Source organism: Balaenoptera acutorostrata, chromosome 11 (genome assembly GCF_949987535.1).
Source record: "Balaenoptera acutorostrata chromosome 11, mBalAcu1.1, whole genome shotgun sequence".
Taxonomy (NCBI): Eukaryota; Metazoa; Chordata; class Mammalia; order Artiodactyla; family Balaenopteridae; genus Balaenoptera; species Balaenoptera acutorostrata.
In genome coordinates, this window is record NC_080074.1 from 19,523,269 (window position 1) to 19,545,246 (window position 21,978).

General features: G+C 44.4%; 1 protein-coding gene across 1 annotated transcript in view; it reads left to right on the forward strand.

Annotated features, from left to right (window-relative positions):
• The window catches only part of PAH (phenylalanine hydroxylase), a 72,512-nt gene that overhangs the window by 46,316 nt on the left and 4,218 nt on the right, over nucleotides 1-21,978 (forward strand). The window contains exons 5-11 of the mRNA XM_007165779.2: nucleotides 2,621-2,688; nucleotides 9,460-9,656; nucleotides 11,761-11,896; nucleotides 12,961-13,030; nucleotides 16,576-16,632; nucleotides 18,991-19,086; nucleotides 19,612-19,745. Coding sequence (XP_007165841.1) covers nucleotides 2,621-2,688; nucleotides 9,460-9,656; nucleotides 11,761-11,896; nucleotides 12,961-13,030; nucleotides 16,576-16,632; nucleotides 18,991-19,086; nucleotides 19,612-19,745 — 758 coding nt within the window. The remainder of the gene's footprint in view (nucleotides 1-2,620; nucleotides 2,689-9,459; nucleotides 9,657-11,760; nucleotides 11,897-12,960; nucleotides 13,031-16,575; nucleotides 16,633-18,990; nucleotides 19,087-19,611; nucleotides 19,746-21,978) is intronic.

A 21,978-nucleotide genomic window follows, 5' to 3' on the forward strand; every position in this document is an offset into this window, starting at 1 on the left:
TGGAGGGATGGCGGGACAGAGAAATTTCAAGCTAAAGTGATGGGCGGCATGGTTTATTGGTAAATGCTTGGAGGGAACAAAGCAAAGTTCTACAGTGGTGACACCAGTGTCTTGTCTTACAAAAACTCAGATCACAATCAATTTTGGGGGGAAAATGACCTTTTTTCTAGCTTTATTGAAATATAATTGACACAACATAGTGTAAGCTTGATGCTGATTTAATACATGTATATATTGTGAAATGATTACCATAATAAGGTCAGTTAACAACTCTATCACTTCTCATAATTACCATTTTTTTCCTGTGGTGAAAACATTTAAGATTTACTCTCTTAGCAATTTTCAAGTATATAAAACACTATTGTTAACTATAATTGTCGTGCTGTACATCAGATCCAGCACTTATTCTTCATAACTGGAGGTTTGACCCCTTAACCAACATCTCGCTGTTTATCCCTCTCTCCATCCTCTGGCAACCACCAATCTACTCTCTGTCTATGAATTTGGCTTTTTTGGATTCCACATATAAGTGAGATCATACAGTATTTGTCTTTCTCTGTCTGACTTATTTCACTTAGTAAAATGTCCTCAAGTTCCATCTGTGTTGTCAGAAGGTTTCCCTTCTTTTTTATGGATGAATAATATCCCATTGTTTGTATATAGCACATTTTCTTTATCCATTTATCTGTCAGTGAACACTTAGGTTGTTTATTATGTCTTGACTATTTGAATGAAGCTGCAGTGAACATGGAGGTGCAGATATCTCTCCAAGGAAGTGATTTTATTTCCTTTGGATATATACCTAGAAGTGATATTGCCAGATCATATGGGAGTTCTATTTTTAATTTTTTGAGGAACCTTCATATTGTTTTCCAAAGTAGCTGTACCAGTTTACATACCCACCAATAGTGCACAAAGGTTTCCTTTTCTCCACATTCTTGCCAACACTTATCTCTCGTCTTTTCGATAATAGGTATTCTAACAAGTATGAGATGATAGCTCATTGTGATTTTGATTTGCATTTTACTGATGATTAGTGATGTTGAGCATCTTTTCATGTACCTGTTGGCCATTTGTATGTCTCCTCTGCCTATTTCTAAATCAGATTATTTGATTTTTTTTTCTATTGAGTTGTATGAGTTCCTTATATACTTTGGATATTAACTCCTTATCTGATGTATGGTTTGCAAATATTTTCTCCCATTTTATAAGTTGCCTTTTCATTTTGTTAGTTGTTTCTTTTGTTGTGCAGAAGCTTTTTTGTTTGATGTAGTCCCACTTATTTACTTTTGCTTTTGTTGCTTGTGCTTTTGGTGTCATATCCAAAAATTCATTCCCTAGACCAATGTCAAGGAGCAATCTAGAGAAAGAAGAACAAAGCTGGAGGAATCACATGTCCTGATTTCAAACTATATTACAAAGCTATAGTAATCAAAACAGCATGGTACTGGCATAAAAGCAGACAGACTAATGGAACAGGATCAAGAGCCTAGATATGAACTCATGCACATACAGTCAACTAATATTTGACAAGGGAGCCAAGAATACTCAATGGGGAAAAGAATAGTCTCTTCAGTAAATGATGTTGGGAAAACTGGATATTAACATGCAAAAGAATGAAATTAGACCTCTATCTTATACCACTCACAAAAATGAATTTGAAATGCATTAAAGACTTAAATGTAAGACCTGAAGCAATAAAACTCCAAGAAGAAAATATAAGGAAAATGTCCTTTTAACCAATTGGGATCATGTCCATCTCAGGGATGTGACCTCCCCCCACACCCCCAACACTGAAAGACACACTTGGCCTCTTTTCACTCACAAGTGTGCTGCTTGCAAATTGCTGAGGAAAGGCTGCCTGCAGGTCAGCCTCAGAGGAGAAATTATTATCATCCTTTCTATGTACTGAGGCAGAATCTCAGTGAGCTGAGCCCCTGCCAAGTTGTAAAGGTTGACATTTACTGAAGTGAAGTGAAAAGAGCAAGAACTGGGTGATTCAAATCCTGGCTTCAACTTCACCGGACTGCACTTCTCTGAGCCAGTGTTTATTCTGGAAAGAAAGGGATAATCATACTGGTCTACCTTACACATTTGTTGTGAGAGTTATAAATAAACTAAGTTTGTAGCAGGCATAGACTAGCACATAATAGACACTCAATAAATGGCATTTTTTTCTAAATTGCAATAGCAGTAAGAATGTACCTGTTTGTCTCTCAAGAAGTTAGGAGGCAGTGCTAGACACATACCACTGGTCAGGAATTTAACGGCTATTGTATATCTTCTTCATAGACATTCATCCTAATAACTGCCGAGTTTAGCAAGTTTACAAGTTAGAATGCTGTTAATGAGATATCTTTAAAACCTGGACACTGTTTGCACTTTGGAATCCCAAGGCAGAGGCTCACACTGAGTTGAAAGCATTGCTAGTAATGCGTCACTCACGATATTTAGTGGGAGAGCTTACCCTCAGTTTAACTGAGACTTTATTTTCAGAGTATAATCAGGGGAAGGAGAGATGCACTGTCAGAGCTCAAGGACCCCCATTCAAAACATGCATAGATATGCCAGGTCTCTCCCACGAAAGCCTGGAGAAATCAAGTATCTCCTTTCTTCCTAGGGCTTTAAAGATCCTGTGTACCGAGCAAGACGGAAGCAATTTGCTGACATTGCCTACAACTATCGACAGTAAGTCTGCTCTTCATGGTGGGAGGTGGAGCAGTGGGTGGGGGGCGTGAGAAGAACAACTCCTAGCCTGCCTCTCCCTCACCCAAAGGGAAACTATCGGTGTAGAGAATCCTCCCCTCTGTGTGTGTGTGTGTGTGTGTGTGTGTGTGTGTGTGTATGTTTAAACCCTCCCTTGAATAACACACATTTTAAAAAATTGACCGCAAGACAAAACAAAATTACCCTCTGTGCCAGGGCCCAGCTCTCTCCCAGGCTTTGTTGTGTAATTACTCAGGGATGTCTGAAGTAATTATAAAAGGCCTCAGTCCTGAATAAAACAGCCTCTGGTATTCTCCACATTGAACCAGAAGCTGGCAAAAGACAATCATTTACATTCAAGAAGGAGTTGGCTGCTTTACTGAAATAGTGAATCATTGGAGGTTTCAGGAGAGCCAAGCCTCAGGGTTCTACTTTTATCTGATCTGACCCAGATGTGAAGGGCAATTTTAGGATGAGTTTATTTTTTTCTATCTGGGGTTCTGTGCTCCTCCTCTACCAGATTTCAGTCAAAGGAAAATGCAAATATCAAATATGTTATTTGGGAAGAGAACCACTTTGCTATTTTGAGTCCTCAGAAACTACAGAAATGCTCCCATGAGAAACTCAGTGTTTTGGGACCTGAGCTCCATTCCTGAGTTAAGAGTGTGAGAAAAGACATGCCCAAGAAGAAAGGAACAGGTTGTTCAGAACACTGACGTGATGGTATTTTAACAGCTTTGCTAGAACATGAGGGAGATAAAGGAGATGCTAGGGCTCTGTATACTGAGTAAAAGCCTACCTTCCAAAGGGAAAGACTTCCAGAGAAAATGAGAAATTTTCTTTCTCTGAATGAGTCCTGGTAGTAGAAAGATCCAGAATAGTGCAGACCTTGGTCACATCTAGACCCAGCTGGACCTTGCCTTGTGGCAAGCAGGAATCACAGAACATGGTGACCTCTCTCCCCTGTCCCCACCATGGCCCCAGCACGGACAGGTAGACACCATCAAATCATGTACAGACAAGAGTCCTTCTTGAGATAGTCAGTAATAATAGGTCATATTTATCATCTCCTTGCTATGTCTGGGGCTTTGCTAAATGCTTAGTTTACATTATTTCATTTAGTTTTAATAATAACTCCCCATTTTTCAGGCGGAAAAACTAAAGCTTAAAAAAGATTAAGTAACTTGCCAAAGTTATAGAACTAGTAGGCGGCATAGTCTGGTTTTGAACGCAGGCTTGTTTAACTGCAAAGCTGTTCTCAACCACTTCCCTGTCTGGGGATCTCTGAGTCAGGAGACCACACTTCTCCACATAATCCAGGAGCTGCTTATGAGATACATTCACTCCTTCTTGGCTGTTGGGATTTGAAGGGAAAAACTCAAATCCACCTCCTTTCCATAAAAATGTTACACCTGATGAAGAAGTATGGAATTGGTTGAATGCCTCATGATTCTGGGTGGTCATCAGATAAGTTAAACTGGTTTTTGAAAACTATTCATAGATGGCTGGTACTCAGAGGAATACCAGAGATCTTCCAGTCAATTTTCCACCTTGTATAGATGAATCCCAAGTGGTTAAGTGATGTACTCAAGGTCATATATCTCATTAGGGACTGAACTTGTCCTCCAATTCAAAGCCTATTTCCAGCCTCATCTCAGCTCATCTCTTTTGAACTTTTGATGCTATTTACTACCCCTTCCTTCTTTGCAATTGTCTTTTATCTCTGTATCTGGTACAACTGATTCTCATTCTTTCAAGATTACTCGCTTAAATTTATTTGAGACCCCCAAACTTGGGGCACTTTCACACTCATTCCCAGACATGTGCAGAGCAGGGAAAAATGCGAGTCCCCTGATGCACAAGTTCCCAGCTGAGGTCAAATAAGGCAACATTGCCTCTTGTTTCAGCTCTTCTATTGTAAACAAGTGTTCTTTTTTGAGGTCTCTTTAGAGCCACATTTGTTGAATTTTTGTTCTTTTTGTCAGTAATTTTGCTGTTTAAAATGGGCCTCCAGCGTAGTGCTGAAGTGCTGGCTAGTGTTCCTAAGTACAGGACGACTCTGACGTGCTTAATGAGGAGAATGTGTTAGATACGCTTCCTTCAGGCCTGAGTTGTTGTAGTGCTGTTGGCTGTGAGTTCAGTGTGAATCTATCAACATATACATTAACCAAGGTGTCTTTAAGCAGAAGCACACACAAGACAAGGAAGGGATTATCAGTTGTGTCCTGCATTTCCCGCAGGAGCTATGGTTCGGTACTCACTCAGAGTTCATGGTGACTTTATGGAACAGAACTGCTGCCAATAAGGAGAATCAGCTCTACTCTGCTCTCTGCTGGTCTCCCTCCTTCCTCTTTGAGGCTTCTTCTCAGTCTCCTCTGGCCTCCTCCTCCCACCCCAGAAATTGTCATGCCTTTCAGGACTCAGCTTTGACCGTCTTCCTTGGGCTCTGCCACCCTCCATGCCAACAGCCCCGCATTCTGGTCTCTAGCACCTTCCCCGTCATCCTCCCACATGGGGCTCAAACTCCTGCCCCTTGAGTCCTAGAATCACAGGATCAGTTGATACAATGTGTTTACTGTGTTCCAGGACCCATGCCAAGAGCAAGACCAACAGACTCTTGTGTCTTCTGGGGGATCATTGAGAAAGACAGACAATAACAAAAAGAACAATAAATGCAATAGGTATGACTAAAGCCAAAACACAAGTGTCATGAGGTCACATAATTAGGAACTTTAATGTAGACCAGGGGAATTGGTTAGAGGAAGTGATATTTAGACTGAGAATTGAAGACTGAGTAGGAGTTTATCAGTTGAAGAAAATGAGGGTAGTGAATGAGAGGGCCGGTCTGGTTAGAAACAGGGCTTTTGTTTTATTAGTAGATGTATCAGTATATATTTGGGTCCAGAGCTGAATTACTGGAGACAGTAAGGAAGCAGCTAAACCCTGCTCCTGTTTGCCACCCTCTTCTAGGCCCATCCATGTGATGCTTTGACTCTCCTCCAGAAGAATATTTAACAAAAGTCTTAAAACATCACTTTGAAGAGGCACTGATTACTGTTGTGTTTTGGGGGCACCAAATTATTTGTCCTGGTAATAATTCCATTTGTGGGGACTTGGTGTAAAATAAGACTGAGTGAGGAAGGCTATGCCAGGTGCTGGAGTACCATGAATGCCATCTTTGGTTGGTGGAATAATTCAAAAGCAATGTCTTCTCCTTAAAACATTTTTTTTTTTTTTGGAAGAGGGATCCTAATTGGCTGAACTAGAAATCCTTTTATTTCAAGCCAAATTGATACTCTTCCCAAAATATCTTAGTTTATTTTACTTAATGAGATCATGGTTTTATAAAAATAATTGACGATATATTCAAAGACTGAGGATCTTGTAGAACCTCAGGTCTCTTGGTAGAAGGAGAAGATGGAAAAAAGGTGCTGAGTTCAATTCCTAAGTAGACCATGGAAGCTGGGGTGTGTGTGTGTGTGTGTGTGTGTGTGTGTGTGTGTATGTGTATAAAACTAAATTCTGAAGTATTTACTATATCCAGGCAGCATTTCACACATTGCTTACTTGATTATCACTACAATGTTACTAGGTAGGTTTGATTATCCTTATTTTGAAAAAAAAAATATAGATACAGATATAGATATAGATATAGATATAGATATAGATATAGATATAGATATGAGAGCGGCAATAACTTGCCCAAGGTCTGACACAGCTGGGAAGCTGCAGAGTTACAGCTCAGATTCTCCTGCCTCTTCCCAGGAAAGCAGGGGCTCCTGGGCCACTCACGTCTAGGTTGGGATGAGCTGCCCCAGGAGGCAAGTAAAGAGCACAGAGCTGTCACTGCCCCAGACTGTAAGGATGGGTGCTGTCAGGCTGAATCTGCAGGAAGGCTGAGTCAGAACCTCAAACAGGCAAGTGCAGATGAAAAGAGGGCTCCAGAGTGAACCCTCACCTCCTTGGGTCTTTATTCAAATGACACCTTCTCAGCCAGGTCTTCTCCAATGTCCCAGGTAAGACTGAAACCCCTCCCTAACACTCCCCATAGGGACCTTTGCTCTTCTTTTTCTCCCTTACACTTTTCACCATCTAACAGAATTGTGTGGATTTTCTGTCTCCCCTCCCACTAGAAATGTGGGCTCCACAAGGCAGGGATGTTTCTTTTTTGTTGTGGTAAAAATATTTAACATGAGATCTAGTTTCTTAACAAAAATTTAAGCTTACAATACAATAATATTAACTATAGACAATATTGTACAGCAAATCTCTAGAAATTAATCGTCTTACATAACTGAAATTTAATACCCATTGAACCACAACCTTCTGTTTTTCCCTCCCCACAGCCTCTGGCAACCTCCATTCAACTCTCTGCTTCTGTGTGTTTGACTCTTTTATGTACCTCGTGTAAGTGGAATCACGCAGTATCTGTCCTTTAGTGACTGGCTTATTTCACTTAGCATAATATCCTCAAAGTTCATCCATGTGCTTGCATGCGGCAAGATTTCCTTATTTTTAATGCTGAGTAACATTCCATTGTAAGTGGTAGGGATTTTTGATTGTTTTGTTCACTGCTGTATTCCCAGAGCATCATGAGTGTTCAATAAATATTTGTTGAATGAATAAATGAATGCATGAACCTAAGAGACCATATGATAGTAAAGATTCAAAGCGGTAAGTCAGAGATGGAGCTGGGAATTGTGTCTAGAACCACCTAGAAGGCAGCTGCAGCAGGTTTGGATTATGTTACTGGGGTGGGGGTTAGGCTTTCAAATTTTACATAAGAATACAGTAAATGGACTTAGGGATTTATATCTTTCAGCTGCAAGTCAACTCAAACAAAAAGGAGGCTTTTCTTGGCTCCTATAAGTGAAAAGTTTAAGGAAAGTAGTGGAGGCACAGATGGGTCTGGGACTCAGCGTCTCATTCTCTCTCCCTCCCCCTGACTCTGGTGTCCTCTGTAGTGGCCTTGCTCGGAGGCACTGGCCTCATGTCTCTTGGAGGTGGACCCCAGCACCGCCAGGCTGACATCACAGCCCAACCAGAGATTCTGTCTCTTTTCAACAGAATCAACAAAAGTTCTCTCATTGAGTCTCATTGGCTCTCATCAGGACATGGGCCCATCTCTCAGCCAGTCACTGTGGCCAGGGAAATGAGACACCCTAATTGACCGGGCCTGGTCACATGCCCACCTCTGAAGGTAGGAGCGGTGGAGTCTCCTCTTACCTGAACCTGCAGACTGAGATGGGAGAAGGGTGCTTTACTGGAAGAATGGGAATGGATATTGAACCCCTGGCACGGTAAATGTCAACCAGGGGGACAGCTCGGTGCCTAGGATGTTACTAACTCTTGAAAATTTGTTGCAGAAATAGCAGATACCTTTTTTTCTAAATGAGAATCCATTATTATGATAATTACCAACTATCCAATGGTATTATTGTCAGCACCAGTGTTACGTACTTTATACATAGCATTTCTTTTTTTTTTAAATTTTTTAACATCTGTATTGTATACATAGCATTTCAGTTAACTCTCCTCCATACCCTCCAAAGAGTTAGCTGGTATTAGCCCGCCTAACGGCTGTGCAGACTAGGCTCAGAGAGGTTTACTAAATTGCTTGAGGTCATTCAGCTAGGCAATGGCGGAGCGGAGCGAAGCAATGAACCCATCTCTGTCAGTTTCCAAAGCCTGTTCTTTCCCTGCATCAGCACTTAGCCCTGAAACAATGGTGCATCCATAGGCAGGGGCTTTCCTGATGTTCTTTTCACAGTCCCTACACCATCATAGAACCCTCTGGGCTTGTCTTGCTTTCAATTCTTAAGCAACAGTCGGTCTTTTTTCCCTAATCCCTGCCCATCTTTCCGTGGAACATAACAATGACTTTGCTTTAATGTCCTTGGAAGAGCGACAACTCTGAAAGGGCGGGAGGGACCTAGTCTGAAGCCTGAAGACGATCCGTAAATCTAAGGTAAACAGTCTCGCCTTGTCCCAGACACCGTGTACCCTGTTAGGAAACAGGCCTGTAGCCCAGAGAACAGTCACGGGTCTTTGAAGTCAGGCTTTGTTTGGTTTTTATTTGTTTTCACTGTTCAGAACACAGCTCACTCTTAGATGGTTTTCAAAAGGACCTATCGAACTAATGACTCTCAAATTATAGTGTGTCACCTGGGAGCTTATTGGAATCCAGATGCCCCACAGGTTCTGGCCTAGGTGCAGAAATATCAAATCCAGCAAGTACATGCCCATTAAACAAGGGATCTCAAACTCATGGTACACATATTAAATCCACTTTAGCCAACAGGTAGAATTGCTTTAGTTTGCTTGAACTTGGATGCCTTTGTTTAGAAAGAGGATGTATTCTTCACTTGACTCAGCCTTCACCCTCCTATTATCTATACCTGCTATTTCACGCATTTATATTACAGGCTCCTGCAGGTAAGTGAATTTCCACACTGGGTAAAGAATAGGAGATAGGAGAGCAGAAAAGCCAAGTGGTTTCCCAAAGTGAGAGGAAATCCTTGGTGCAGTGGACGAGGTGAGAGCTTGTATCCTTGCTTAACCAAGTCACATGAATGTTTGCTATATCAAGAAATGGAATTTTCCTCTTTCAAATAACTTATGAAATATGAAATCCGCTGTCGTCGGGGGCGGCAGCTCACCCACTCTGAACCCGTCTCCCTCTGCTAAGGCTCCTTCATCCTCTACTCTTGCACCTGCCCTGCTGCAGACAAATATTTCATGTCTGTATCCTAGTGGGCAGCCCATCCCTCGAGTGGAATACACGGAGGAAGAAAAGAAAACATGGGGGATAGTGTTCAGGACCCTGAAGTCCTTGTACAAAACCCACGCTTGCTACGAGCACAACCACATTTTCCCACTTCTGGAAAAGTACTGTGGCTTCCGCGAAGATAACATTCCCCAGCTCGAAGAGGTTTCTCAATTTCTGCAGAGTAAGTCCACATCAGGGTCAAAAGGTTGGTGTGGGGAGGATGGGGAGGGGAAGGAAAGTAAATTGAGGTGAGTGTGCTGATTCAGGCAGGTTGATTCTCCCCGGAAAACTGGGATTTCACTGCTGGCCTCTGCCTCCCCTCCAGCCCCCACTGTCAGTCCACTGTCATCCAAGAAAAGGTGTGGATTTTGCCATATCCATATTCCTGAAAGGATTTTTTTAATACTCAAAGCCCAAGGTGCCTCGTCAAGGTTCTTCCTGCAGCTCCTGCTACGTTACGAGCTGGCTGCAGCATGCGTTTGTGTAAGAAAATGAGATTTGTGCACAGATACCTGAGCTCTAAGTCTATGCGTCTGGTATCTGGAATCTTGCTTTGATCCTCTCTAGTTGGGAGAAACTTCCTCAGTTTAGTCATCTGTCAAATGGAGACTGTCAGCCTTTTAGCCTTTCTCCTAGGGAAGTTGTGAGAATGAAATAAGATATTGAGTGTGAAAGCATAGCGTTACCTAGTGTTACAGTAGGTGCTCATTGAATTTGGGCTTCATTGGAATCTGAGTAACTCAGTGGGTAAATTGACCTGCCCATCTTTTCCAGGAGAGATAAGTGTTTTCCTTTCTGCCAGGTGGTGTTGACTCAGCAAAATCAAAATAAACAGACAAAACATATTAAACGCCTATTATGTGCCAGGTAAAATGAGGGAAAGTGGGGATACAGACCACAGGGTTATAGAAAGAGTTTTCCTTGCCTCTGAACTATGCAGAGATGCTATGGCCAGCTCTGGGGCAAAAAGCCAGGGAAGCTACGTGGCAGGGAGGGAAGTGGTAGCTAGGATAGATTGAGAGAGAGGGCAGCTAGATGACCTTTTGAATCCCTTCTGTTTAGAGTCTTTACTTCTCAGATAAAGAGAGGAGCGGGGGCCCAAGCAGAATGAACTTCAGCCTGAGGGTCTAAGGCACATAAGCGGAGGGACAAAGGGGTCTTAAAGACATTCTTTGACTAATTACCCACGTTGCTATGACCAATAACACGAAGAATACAGCAGTAATACTAGCAGTTGGGGAGGTATAGAGTAGCAATTAAGGAAACAGACTCTGAAGCCAGACTGCTGGTAGCTATGACCTTGGGCAGGAGCCTTAACCTCTGTATGCCTCAGCTTCCCCATCTATAAAGTGGAGATAATAAGAGCATCTACCTCCTAGAGTTAGGATGAGGATTAATTAGTATATATAAAGTGCTTAGAACTGTGTCTGACATGTGGTAGGTATTACATAGTGTTAACTATTATTAGCATGATCACTGCCATTACTATTCTCCTTCCAGGTTTGGAACAAATTGAGGGACAGATATAGGCACCAGAGAGATGGGTGATCAAAATGTCAGCTGTAGTACTGATAGAAGCTACTTAGAGAATGTGGTATAGATGTGCAGCCAAAATGGATTTCCTAATATTTCACCCCTGGATTAGGTAAACTTACTTGCCAATTCATTGGTGCAGTGTGTAGTCCATTGCCTGGCCAAGAGCAGACCAGAATGAGCTCCTGTGTGGAGAGTGAAGAGAGAAAGGGCAGAGAGGGTTAAATGGAGAATATTCATTTCCTCTTCTCAAATCCTTCAATCAGAGAAGTCACTGTTCCTCATGGGGTGTCCTGTGTGAAGCACATACAGAAAAGCTAGAAGTGCTCCTTTCATACTCTTCCGTCTTGGGAAGTACAGTGAAAATTCCCTCCCCACTCTGGAAACATGAGAAGTAGAGAATAAGCATTCCACCCTAACAAACAATAATGAAAGCTAAATTTATTGGATGTTTCCAATGTGCTAGGCTCTAAGTATTTTATACTTATTAGCTCTTCTGATTCTCAGAACAACCCTAAGAAGTATCTACCCCCATTTTGCAGATGAGAAAACTGAGGCTCAGAGCAGTGAAACTACTTGACTCAGATCACCCAGCTAGAAAGTCCTGGGGCATAGATTTGAAGCCATGTCCGCTTGGCATCAACACCCATGCTCCTGGACAGTTGAGTGGACTGGTTCCCTGCCTAAAGGTCTTCAGGCCCTTTTGGCTCCCTGTGATGGGCTTTCAGTTTTCTTTCTCCTTTGCTTCCCAGCTTGTACTGGTTTCCGCCTCCGACCTGTGGCTGGCCTGCTTTCCTCTCGGGATTTCTTGGGTGGCCTGGCCTTTCGAGTCTTCCACTGCACTCAGTACATCAGACATGGGTCCAAGCCCATGTACACACCTGAACCGTGAGTATCGTGCTTCCGCTACCAGCTGCCAGCCACGGCGAGCGCCATCTCTCCCTGCTCTAGGTACACTGTGGGCTGGTCCACGGGACCAGTTGCCTGGATGACGACAGGACGACAAGGGAAACTCATCTCTTCTGGGGATTTTCTCTGTCTGAATAGATTGTACTGATTGGAGATTTAGGTATCTTGTGACTCAAAGGTTCAGACCTCCTCTAAATGAGAGAATGAGAGCTCACATTCAAATTCCAAAGGGACGGTAGAAGTCAGAGCTGTGACGTGCCCAAGGGGAACGGGAACAAGTGATGGCCAGGCTGTCTCAATACCTCCTCATTCCTGAATCACACCTAGATGATTCTAGTCTCCCTTTGCCTGGATTGTGTCTTGGCTAGAGGTAGTGAATGACTGGCCACCGTGCTTTTAGCCATCTTCTTAGTCAGATAGAACTTAAGCAATTGATAGGAAAAGTCAGCAGGATGCCCCAAATGATCTTTCCCAGCCCGCCAAGTTCATTACTATAAATCAGAAAAGACCTGTTCCTAATAAACCTGGTGCCGAAAGTGTTAAATAAATGTTAAGTTTTCTTCTCTGACCAACGGCTGCCCTCTCCAGAATAAGAGAGGACTGTTATTATTATTATTATTACTATTATTATTTAGTTCCCGTGAGGAATAACTAACTGAGCATATTGTATCTGCCCAGGGATGTCAATACCGACAAGAAGACTTGGGATGGGAAGTGTTTGTGATCCACAGCTCGCTCAGGTGTATGGGAGGTGCTCATAGGAATATTGCCTCTTTTGTTCTGCATCCCACTGGGTGTACACCTAAGACCCCCTGGCTGCCGTGCCCTGCCCTGTCCCTTACTTTTCTTTCCCCTTCTCCCTTTTCTCTTGTACCTTGTCTCAACTGATCCCAAGCTTTACACACCACTTATTCTTAGGAATGAGTTTGTAAGACTGAATGAGTTGCTTCCTTTCTTCCCACCCATTCCTCACGTAGAAAGACTGAGTCTGTCATGGCTTATATCCCTCCTCCCCTCCAAGCTCTGTGCTTTCTGTTTTTCAGTGACATCTGCCATGAGCTGTTGGGACATGTACCCTTGTTTTCCGATCGCAGCTTTGCCCAGTTTTCGCAGGTGAGGAACTGATCTCTCTAGCCTTCTACTTACAGGGGTGAGAGCTGGACTGCTCAAGATAAATTGAATCCATGGAGGGGCCTTCATGTCCTCTGCAAGGGTAGAAACCAGGTACAGTTCTGTGATCCCATCACAGATGGGTATGTGGTCCCACGGAGCTGGCCAATTGCCAATCCCAGGGACCACAGCATGGAATTGGTGACTCAGTCATCCTCTGAATTGTGTGTTATTGACTTAGCTAATCTCACTTGTCCTACCAGGTGAAGTTTAAGAGACTTTTCATCTGTGAAATCCTCCCTGATCCCCATGCAGAAGTAACCTTACCATCTTCCAAGTTCTCCGGGCATTTTTTCCCGTCCTCTTTAGGACCTTTGCCACTTTCTACCCTGTCAGGCAGTCGGTTTTGTATATGCTTTAATTAAGTAAGATGGCATTTGACAAGAATCCAATGCCAATAGACTGACTCATAGCTGATAAAGAATAAAGAGCCAGTTGCCTCGTCACCATCGTCAAAGCAGCAGGCTAGGCTTTGATTCCTCTAGTACAGTGGTGAGCAGTCTCGAAAATGCTTTTTGGACGAGTGAAAGGATCCTAGTAATTCTCCCCTGGCACTGAGAGGCGGCCCTAAACCATGACTGGGTAGCTGCGATCATGGGAGAGTTGAATGGTGCTGCTGGGGGGCATGTTGCCAGGCAACCCTGTGCCTGGGTCACAGAGATATGGGTCAATAAAAGCCCTTCCTGACAGTCTTCTTCCTCACAAGGAAGAATAAGGATCAAATGGAATGACCCATGGGCAAAGGCTGGGCCACGTGTGTGTGAATTTCACAAGCATTTCCCCTCAGCAGAAAGAAATAACTATTTGCACTCTTGAATGAAGAGGCTACCACTGAGTGGCTGAAACAAACTAACGAACAGAAAGCAGAATTAACTGCTTGCTAACCTAGGGAAAACTGCACTTGTTAGACACTGCCTCTCTAAACAAAGACAATGATTGCTTTTATGTGGGTTTTGGGGGATTGTGAAGTTCAGAGATTGTTGGACTTTTAGAAGTGGGAGTGTTTAGAAATCAGGTGAACTTTAACTGTGGAAGTGTCACCATGGGACTGAGGCTATTTGCCGACCAGCTGACTTTCAGAAGTGCGGTTCCTGCTGCTGAGATGTCATTGATTGCTTGGGATAGCTTTCAAACCAGGATTTGTTAATATGGCCAAAAGAAGATCAGTTTTTTTCCTCGGGGAATAGGAACTTTTAATTCTCATCACCAGAGGTTATTCTGCCCAATCAGAGGCCAAGTGGCCGTTCTCCCCAACCTGTTTCCATTTTGGGGACTTCCCACAGAAGACAGGACAATTACCTGAGTCAGCAGACAGAAGCTACTGGGTCATCAGTGTTCATGGTTCCAACTTTGACCCGGACAGTTCCAAGGTAGGGAGTCATTTTGAGTTCCCTGAGCATATTCCTTTTTGATCTAAAAGCAGGACACTGGAGTGCAGGATGGGGTGGGGATGAAACACTTTGGGCCCCTTGTTTTAGGCAAGATCTGGGCTCACCAAGAATGGTGACTATGAGAACAGGGCACTCTTTCAACCTTGCATTTGTCTATGACTTCTGTTTGATTCAGGACTGCGGCATGTCTGGGCTGGGTGGATGGAACACAGATGGGGAAGGGGCAGGAGAGCGGAGCCAGGCTAAGTCAGTGTCTGAATTTGATTCACTCTAAATCAGACAGCATTTTCTTTGCATGTAATGGGCTTGGCCAGGGAGGGATACAGAGACGAAGACCATGTAGCCTCTTGCTTCCAAGTGGGCCCGGTCCTTGGTCCTTCTCTCTGTCTGCTTTAAGTACCATCCAATCTCATGGCTTTAAGTACCATCTCCACTCTGATGATGAACACATTTATATATCTAGCCCAGAATTCAGTCCCCAAACTGAGACTTACATATCCAACCATCTACTCAATATCTCTGCTTGGATGTCCGATGGACACCTCTATTCATCCTGTCCAAAATGGAATTCCTGATTTTCCCACTCAAACCTTCTCCACCCACAGCTCTCCCTATATTAGTTCATGGCAACTCCATCCTTCCAGTTGCTCAAACCTAAAGCATTATTGACTCCTCTCGGATATACCCCACAATCAATCTTGCATAAAATTGTGTTTTACCTCCAAAATATGTAGAATCTGACCATTGCCCATCACATCCACTGCTGCCAATTTCATCTCAGCCCTATCACTTCTCATGCTGGTGACTGCAGTAGCCTCCTAACTGGTCTTTATGCCTCTACACTTGACCCCCTACAGTCAATTCTCACACAGCAGTCAGAGTGAATCTTTGATGGCACAAATCAGATCTTGCCACCCTTCTGTTCAAAACCCTGCCTTGCCTCCCCATTTTGTTGAGAGGAGAATCCTAAGCCCTAAAATAGCCAAGAAATTCCTACGTGATTGAGCTGCAGATCCCTCTTTGCTATCACCTGCCACCCCTGCCCCTTACTCTGCTCTAGCCACAGTGGTCCTTCCCCGTTATTTGAACCAACCGACACTGCCCCTCCTTAACGAGCTTTTTCACGGGCTGTACACTTGGCCTGCACAATGCTCTTCCCTCAAATATCAGCCATGCCAACAACCTCTCTTCCATCAAGCCTTTGCTCAGATATCACCTTCCCAATGATGCTTACCCGGGAAGCTTATTTAAAATCCCAGCCTCCCCATCCCACCCCTGCTTTCCTGGTACTCCGGATCCCCCTTGTTCCTTCCTCCTTTTGTTTTTTCTTTCCAAAGAACTTACCACCTTGTAACATACCTATGTATATGCTCATTATTACTGTCTTTTGCTATCCACTTAGACACTATTTACAAGGTCAAGGATCTTTATCATTTGGTATACTGCCTGCCACATAGAAGGCATTTGATAAATATTTTTGGAATGAATAAATGCATATAGTAGGAAAGAAACATATATATTTGTATATATATGCTATGTCTGATACAAGGTAGGCTGGAGCAAATGCTGTAAAAGAGACAGAGACCACTAGGGGATCCTGGATTTGGAGCTGTGATGACAGGTGGTCCATGACATCTCAGACTCTCCAGCTATGTATATACCTGGACAGATGTCAAGCACTTCTCTGCAAGTCTCCTGTGGTGTCTTCAGGGTACATGATTAAGTCTCATCTAGTGCTCCAGGAATGTTCCACTTGTACTATGGAAGAATAATCAGGACATGAAACTTTAGATGCCACCTACCGTGTGACCTTGAGCAGGTCATCTCCCTTCTCTGTGCCTCTGTTTTCTCTTTTGCAAAGTGAATACAAAGGACCAAGTGATGGATAAAGGCTTCCCCCATTCTAGAGATCTGTGATTTTATGAAATGAGGTCAAGGAAGATTTGACAGAACAATGAGAGTCTATCTGGGCCCTTCTGAAGGCATCTAGCCACCCATCCCTTTCCTGTGGTCAAGTACGAGGTTGGACCCGAGGGTAAAGGTTGAAGATTGGCAGATCCCAGCCATGCGAGTGACTTTGTTTCTCCACAATTACAGGAAATCGGCCTCGCCTCTCTGGGTGCCCCTGACGAGTACATTGAGAAACTCGCAACAGTAAGTTCTCTCTCTTCCTGGTGGATGGTGGCAGTGCCTCAGGTCTTTGAAGCTTTGCTCCTTCCCTGAAAGCCAGGTCATTTGCGGAAAAAAAATCAGAATGCCCTGGGTTACATTTTCACAAGTGACATTTCACATTTTGACTTCTTAATGGTTCGATTGTGAAATCAACTGCATGCAGACATTTAATTTTAAACAGTGTCTTGAAAACACCAACAGGCTATAATGATAGTCCTTGAGAACCCCCTTAAGTGGGTGGGAAGTAGTCTGGATTCACAGCTTTGAAGAGGGAATATTTACCCTACCTTTACACTGGAGCCAGCATTAGGATCTTTCCTTTCTCAGACACAAGGTAGAAAAGGGGGTGGGCTTTCCCCTTCTAACTGAACACTTCCTTCCCCAGTGGATGTGATGACTCATCCATTGAAGCCATGGAGGCAGTGACTCAGCACAGCAGGGCTTTCCTTCCTACAGACCCCTTTCCAACTTGCGTGCATCCCTCCCCAGCCTCTAAGCCACATTTCTTATAATGTGCTCAGCTGGGAAGATGAGAAATAAAACTTTATAATGGAATTAGGGACCGCAAATGAATGCAAATATATCATGAAGATGTATCAGTTTAGAAGTTTATGAATTCAGTTTATCAGAAGGCCAAAAACTCCCAGATTCTTTCTCACTGACCAGCTGCTCTGAGACCCTGGGCAAGTGGCTTTTGCTTCCTCATCTCTAAAAATAGATACAATCGTTTATATTCTGCCCATCTCAAAAGTATATCATGAGAATCTTGAGGGTCTGAAGAGTTAAATTTGTGTGAATGTGAGTTTTTAAATGCCAGATGCTGTAGTGATACAAAAAGCAACTTTCAAAGAAAACTGCAGAGCTTGATAGAATCTCTCACTTATAAGAAAAAAAGAAACTCAAATGCAGAGCATCATGTTACTTGCTGTAACAATGATAAAAGTACTCATTACCAACACAGCTTCTCAAAAAAAAATCTTGTTATTGATATACTGAGCTGGAAGCAGTCTTGGGGTCCTTGCTCTGCCCTTGAGGTGCTGTGCCACTGTATGCATGTAGCTTGACCTCTCTGGGCTAAAGACTTCTCATCTGTATGTGCAGAGGTCAGACTAAATTCTGATAGCCTTCCCAGGTTTAGCATTCTCTAGTGCAATAAACAGACTTAACTAGAAACCCACGCCTAATTCTCCAAGACTGTGGCGATCTCTAGCACTAGCTGGGCCTTGGCTTTCTCTTGGTCCTATTCAGTAGGGTTGTGCCAGAATTCCAGGACCTTATTGCCCAGGCCATTTATCTAGGGCACGTTGCACTGGGAGCTACTGAAAGAAAAGGATTTGGTTATTTGGGAGGGTAAGTGCAGTGACTGACAGGGTTTTAACACAGATTGTTGGATGGTGGGGGTATTAAATAATAACCTCCGAACTGAGAAGGAACTTTGAGGCCAAAAAAAGGAAGCAGGAAACTCCATAAAATGCAACAATGAAGTTTATTGTGGGTAACTTACACACAGGCAGGGCCAGGCGGACAACGATCCAAAGGCATTTGCAGCCGCTCTTTGCTCCACGAGAAGGGTGCAGGGGGATTTAAAGGGGCCAAAGCTAAAGATAGACTCTGACTACTAAGGGAGAAGCATGTCTGCTCCGTCAGGAGCCAGGGTTTTTTCATCCCCCCAGGGGGGTCTCATGACCATTATTCCCCGTGAGCCATTAACCATCTGCATCAGCAAAATTTTTTATATCAGGTGAAGTTTTTATATCAGATGAAGGCAAGGGTAAAAGTAGATGAGGAACTTGTCTGGCGCATTCCTTGTGAATAGGCTAAAGCTCAGTCTTGCAGAAAGGGGAGGGGTTAGGACTGCAGGCTTAGATGGAGCTGACAAAATGGAGTCAGTGTGGTTCAGCCACACAGATGATAAGATGCCCCCTCACTGATTTTATCATGACCCAATCCCTTACCTCCCCCTGTGGAGCCTGATGGGATTGTCTGGTAACTCCAACCAACTTAGGGGAGCATCTCACTCTAGCTGATGCCATGGAGAAGAAGGCAAAAGGGGTGGAGGAGTTCCTGTCATAGAGAGAGGTGCTTGTTGGGAGTATCCTCTGGGGGCTTCCTCAGTACTCCTCCACTGCTTCCCATCACATCTTGCATTCAGCCAACTCTTGATTCAACAGGTGACTGGATAGGGTAAGACATAGGACACAAAACCATGACCCCAGGTCATGCTGATTCAGAGAACAGACCTGCACAAACTCCCACCTGGGCAGTCCTGTCCTTGGCCCTGGGTCATCTGCTGCCTTCCCCTTCCTTGGGGTATGCTCTCAACTTGACGTTCCATTTCAGATTTACTGGTTTACTGTGGAGTTTGGGCTCTGCAAGCAAGGAGATTCCATAAAGGCATATGGTGCTGGGCTCCTGTCATCCTTTGGTGAATTACAGGTATGACCCTAACAGAAACCAAGGATGGATCTGAAAGTGGTGGGTACAGCAGACCATTCTTTTTCTCTTGCTGTTGAAACCCATTTGTATTCACTTTGAAATTCAACCTGGGGGCTTCTCCTCAAGTGATTGATCTCTTAGCGGCTATGATTTGGTCATGACTGTGGGTGTTAGAGGTAGTACACAGGTCTCCAGTGCAGAGGGGCCTCCTGAGCCCAAGGTTGAACTGTACATTGGGATATATGCAAACACATGCCAGAAAATGTGGTTGGCTCCCACACTGTCTATTGATCACCTTACTTGAAAATGGGTGGGGTAAAATACTCCTTTCTATCTTGACTGCTGGCTTTCAATGAGTTATAAAGGTTATCTAGTATATGCAAAATAATTTAGTTTACTGCATTTGGGCTGGGGTGTGGAAGGAATCAGGATGAGATGGGAGGGGATGCACAAATGGCCTCTGGGATGCGGCAGGGACCACCAGCCCTGATTTAACCATGAAAACTTTCCATCTGGGACCTGCAGTATTGCTTGTCAGGCAAGCCGAAGCTCCTTCCTCTGGAACTGGAGAAGACCGCTCTCCAGCAGTACACAATCACAGAGTTCCAGCCCCTGTATTACGTGGCTGAGAGTTTTAACGATGCCAAGGAGAAAGTGAGGTGAGGTGGCGACCAAGGTGGGTCAACAGCTCTTGGGACCTCCTGATTTGCCCTAGTGCCACTGATGTGTGGGTGGCCTGGAGAGGGGACTCCAATGCCTACAGCAAGGGCGTGCATCAGACCGCGTTATCTCCCCAGCCTCCCCACCTTCGTCTCTTTCCGCTGTCTGTTGAGAGAAGTTCTTTCCTTTGCGGGACTCTGTTTCATAGCTTACTGGCTGAGCTGTGCCGACCCCTGCAGACAAGCCTGCCACCCGATCCTTGCTCACTGCGGCCACCCATCCACACTTGAAGTCTCCTGTGTACAGGGCGGCCACAGAGGTCCCCCCACTGAGCAGCGCTAGAAGTCTTCTAACCTGGGGAAGTCCCTGTCACTTTATTCTCCCAGATACTTGCATAACGCGCTCCCTCCCCTCCTTCCAATCTTCACCGGCATTTAACCTTCTCTGTGTGTCTTTCTCTAACCAGCTTATTTACAGTCACGACCCAGCCCTTTCCCGCCAGCACTCCTTATCCCCTTCTGTGATTTATTTTTCTCCTTAGCACTTACTAATGTCTAAACTCTTGTATGATTTAAGGTCCACCAGGATAGGGATGTTTGTCCTCTCTGTTTCCTGCTCTTTCCCTGACCCTAGCACAGTGCCTGACACATAGTAGGCCCTCAGTAAGGAATTAGCGAATGTGCCAGTCTCAGAGGCAGTTTAGCAAGAGGCTGATGGAGTGGTACCAGGACTCTAAGACTCTCAGCCCTCCGCGATGATGGCCCTGCCGTCAACCTGCTTGAGCCACTCTGCTCCCAGCAGGAGGTAGGCCAGGCAGAGGGTCTACCAGCACAGGGCAACCATGATACCATTTTTTACCACTTTTTTTATACCTTATCAGTGATGGATAATAAACTTAAGGCATATAGGCCTCTGGGATCCTATGAAGCTGGGCACGTCAGCTTTCAATGCACTGGGCTTAGGTAAGCAAAGGCAAAATGCTAGCCCACAAATGTGCTTTGTTTGGCCCCAGATGACTCCCTCTACCCACTTTCTCCAGGGCCCTCAAGTCCTTCCTGCCATTCTTTTCCAGTTTTGTCCTAAACTTCTACCCTTACTGGGAGGCTAGTCTTCCTCTATCCCTAAAGGCTCCACTCTGCCATTCCTGGGACCCCTTTAGGGTTATGGATTTTAGTGGATTCATGAATGATTCCATCTAGGTAATTATAGTAAGAGGTAAGATGCCTGGCACCTATTTTGTACCAAACGCTGTTCTAAGTGCTTTTCAGGTATTAATTCCTTTAATCATAAAATAAGACTACAAAGTTTGCAGATGAGGGTGCAGAAACATAGAAAAGGTAAGCAACTCACCCAAGGTCATACAGCTAGTAAGTGGCTGGCCCAGGGTTTGGACCCAGGCAGTGGGGCTTAGAGCCAGTACTCTTAACCGCTGTGTCACACCGGGATCCCACGTGTACAGGCCCTTCTGGAGACGACTCCATAACCCAGGAAGTGATCAGCCCCAGGCCAGCAGGGAAGGCCTTGCCAGCACATGGGCCTCTCAGGTCTTTGAAATCCCACCTGCTAGTGTCCAGGACCCAGAGGAGACACCCACAAAAGCTCCCATCTGCTGAGAGGTGGCTCGAAGAGCCAACGAGAGTTCTAAAGAACAAGGTTCAAAAAAGGAAGGGATCTGAGCATCTCCGGGATACCCTCAGATCATCCCAGCTAAAAGAAACCAATGCCAACCATTTTCAGTTTCAAGATTTAGTTCTAGCAGAGATGAGGCTGAGTTTGGTCACACACACACTCCTTGGCCAGGCGAGGACTGGGCCTGAGACTGGCAGCCCAGTTGATGTAGCTCCAGTGGAGGAGAGGTAGATTCTCCAAAGCAAAAACGAGGTGCGCTATGGGAATAAGAGGGGAGAGGTGAAGAGCAGGAAATTCACAGGTATGTACTACCTGGTTCGCGTCACCGTCTGGGCTGAGAAAGCTCTTTTCAAAGAAGAGAGGGAGAGGGGTACTTACCCATTTATTCTTTATGCATCCCCAGTCACTATTAAAAGATAATAGCTAACACTCACATAGTGCTCTGGTTCCAATTTTATGGAAGAATAAAGAAACCGAGGTGCAGAGGATCCCCTTGCCTGTGCCACAAGGGCTGCGATTGGCAAAGGCAGGATTGGAGCCCAGCAGTCTGGCTCTGGAACTTGGGTTTCCGGCCACTATGCCGCACCGCTCTTGCCAAACTTG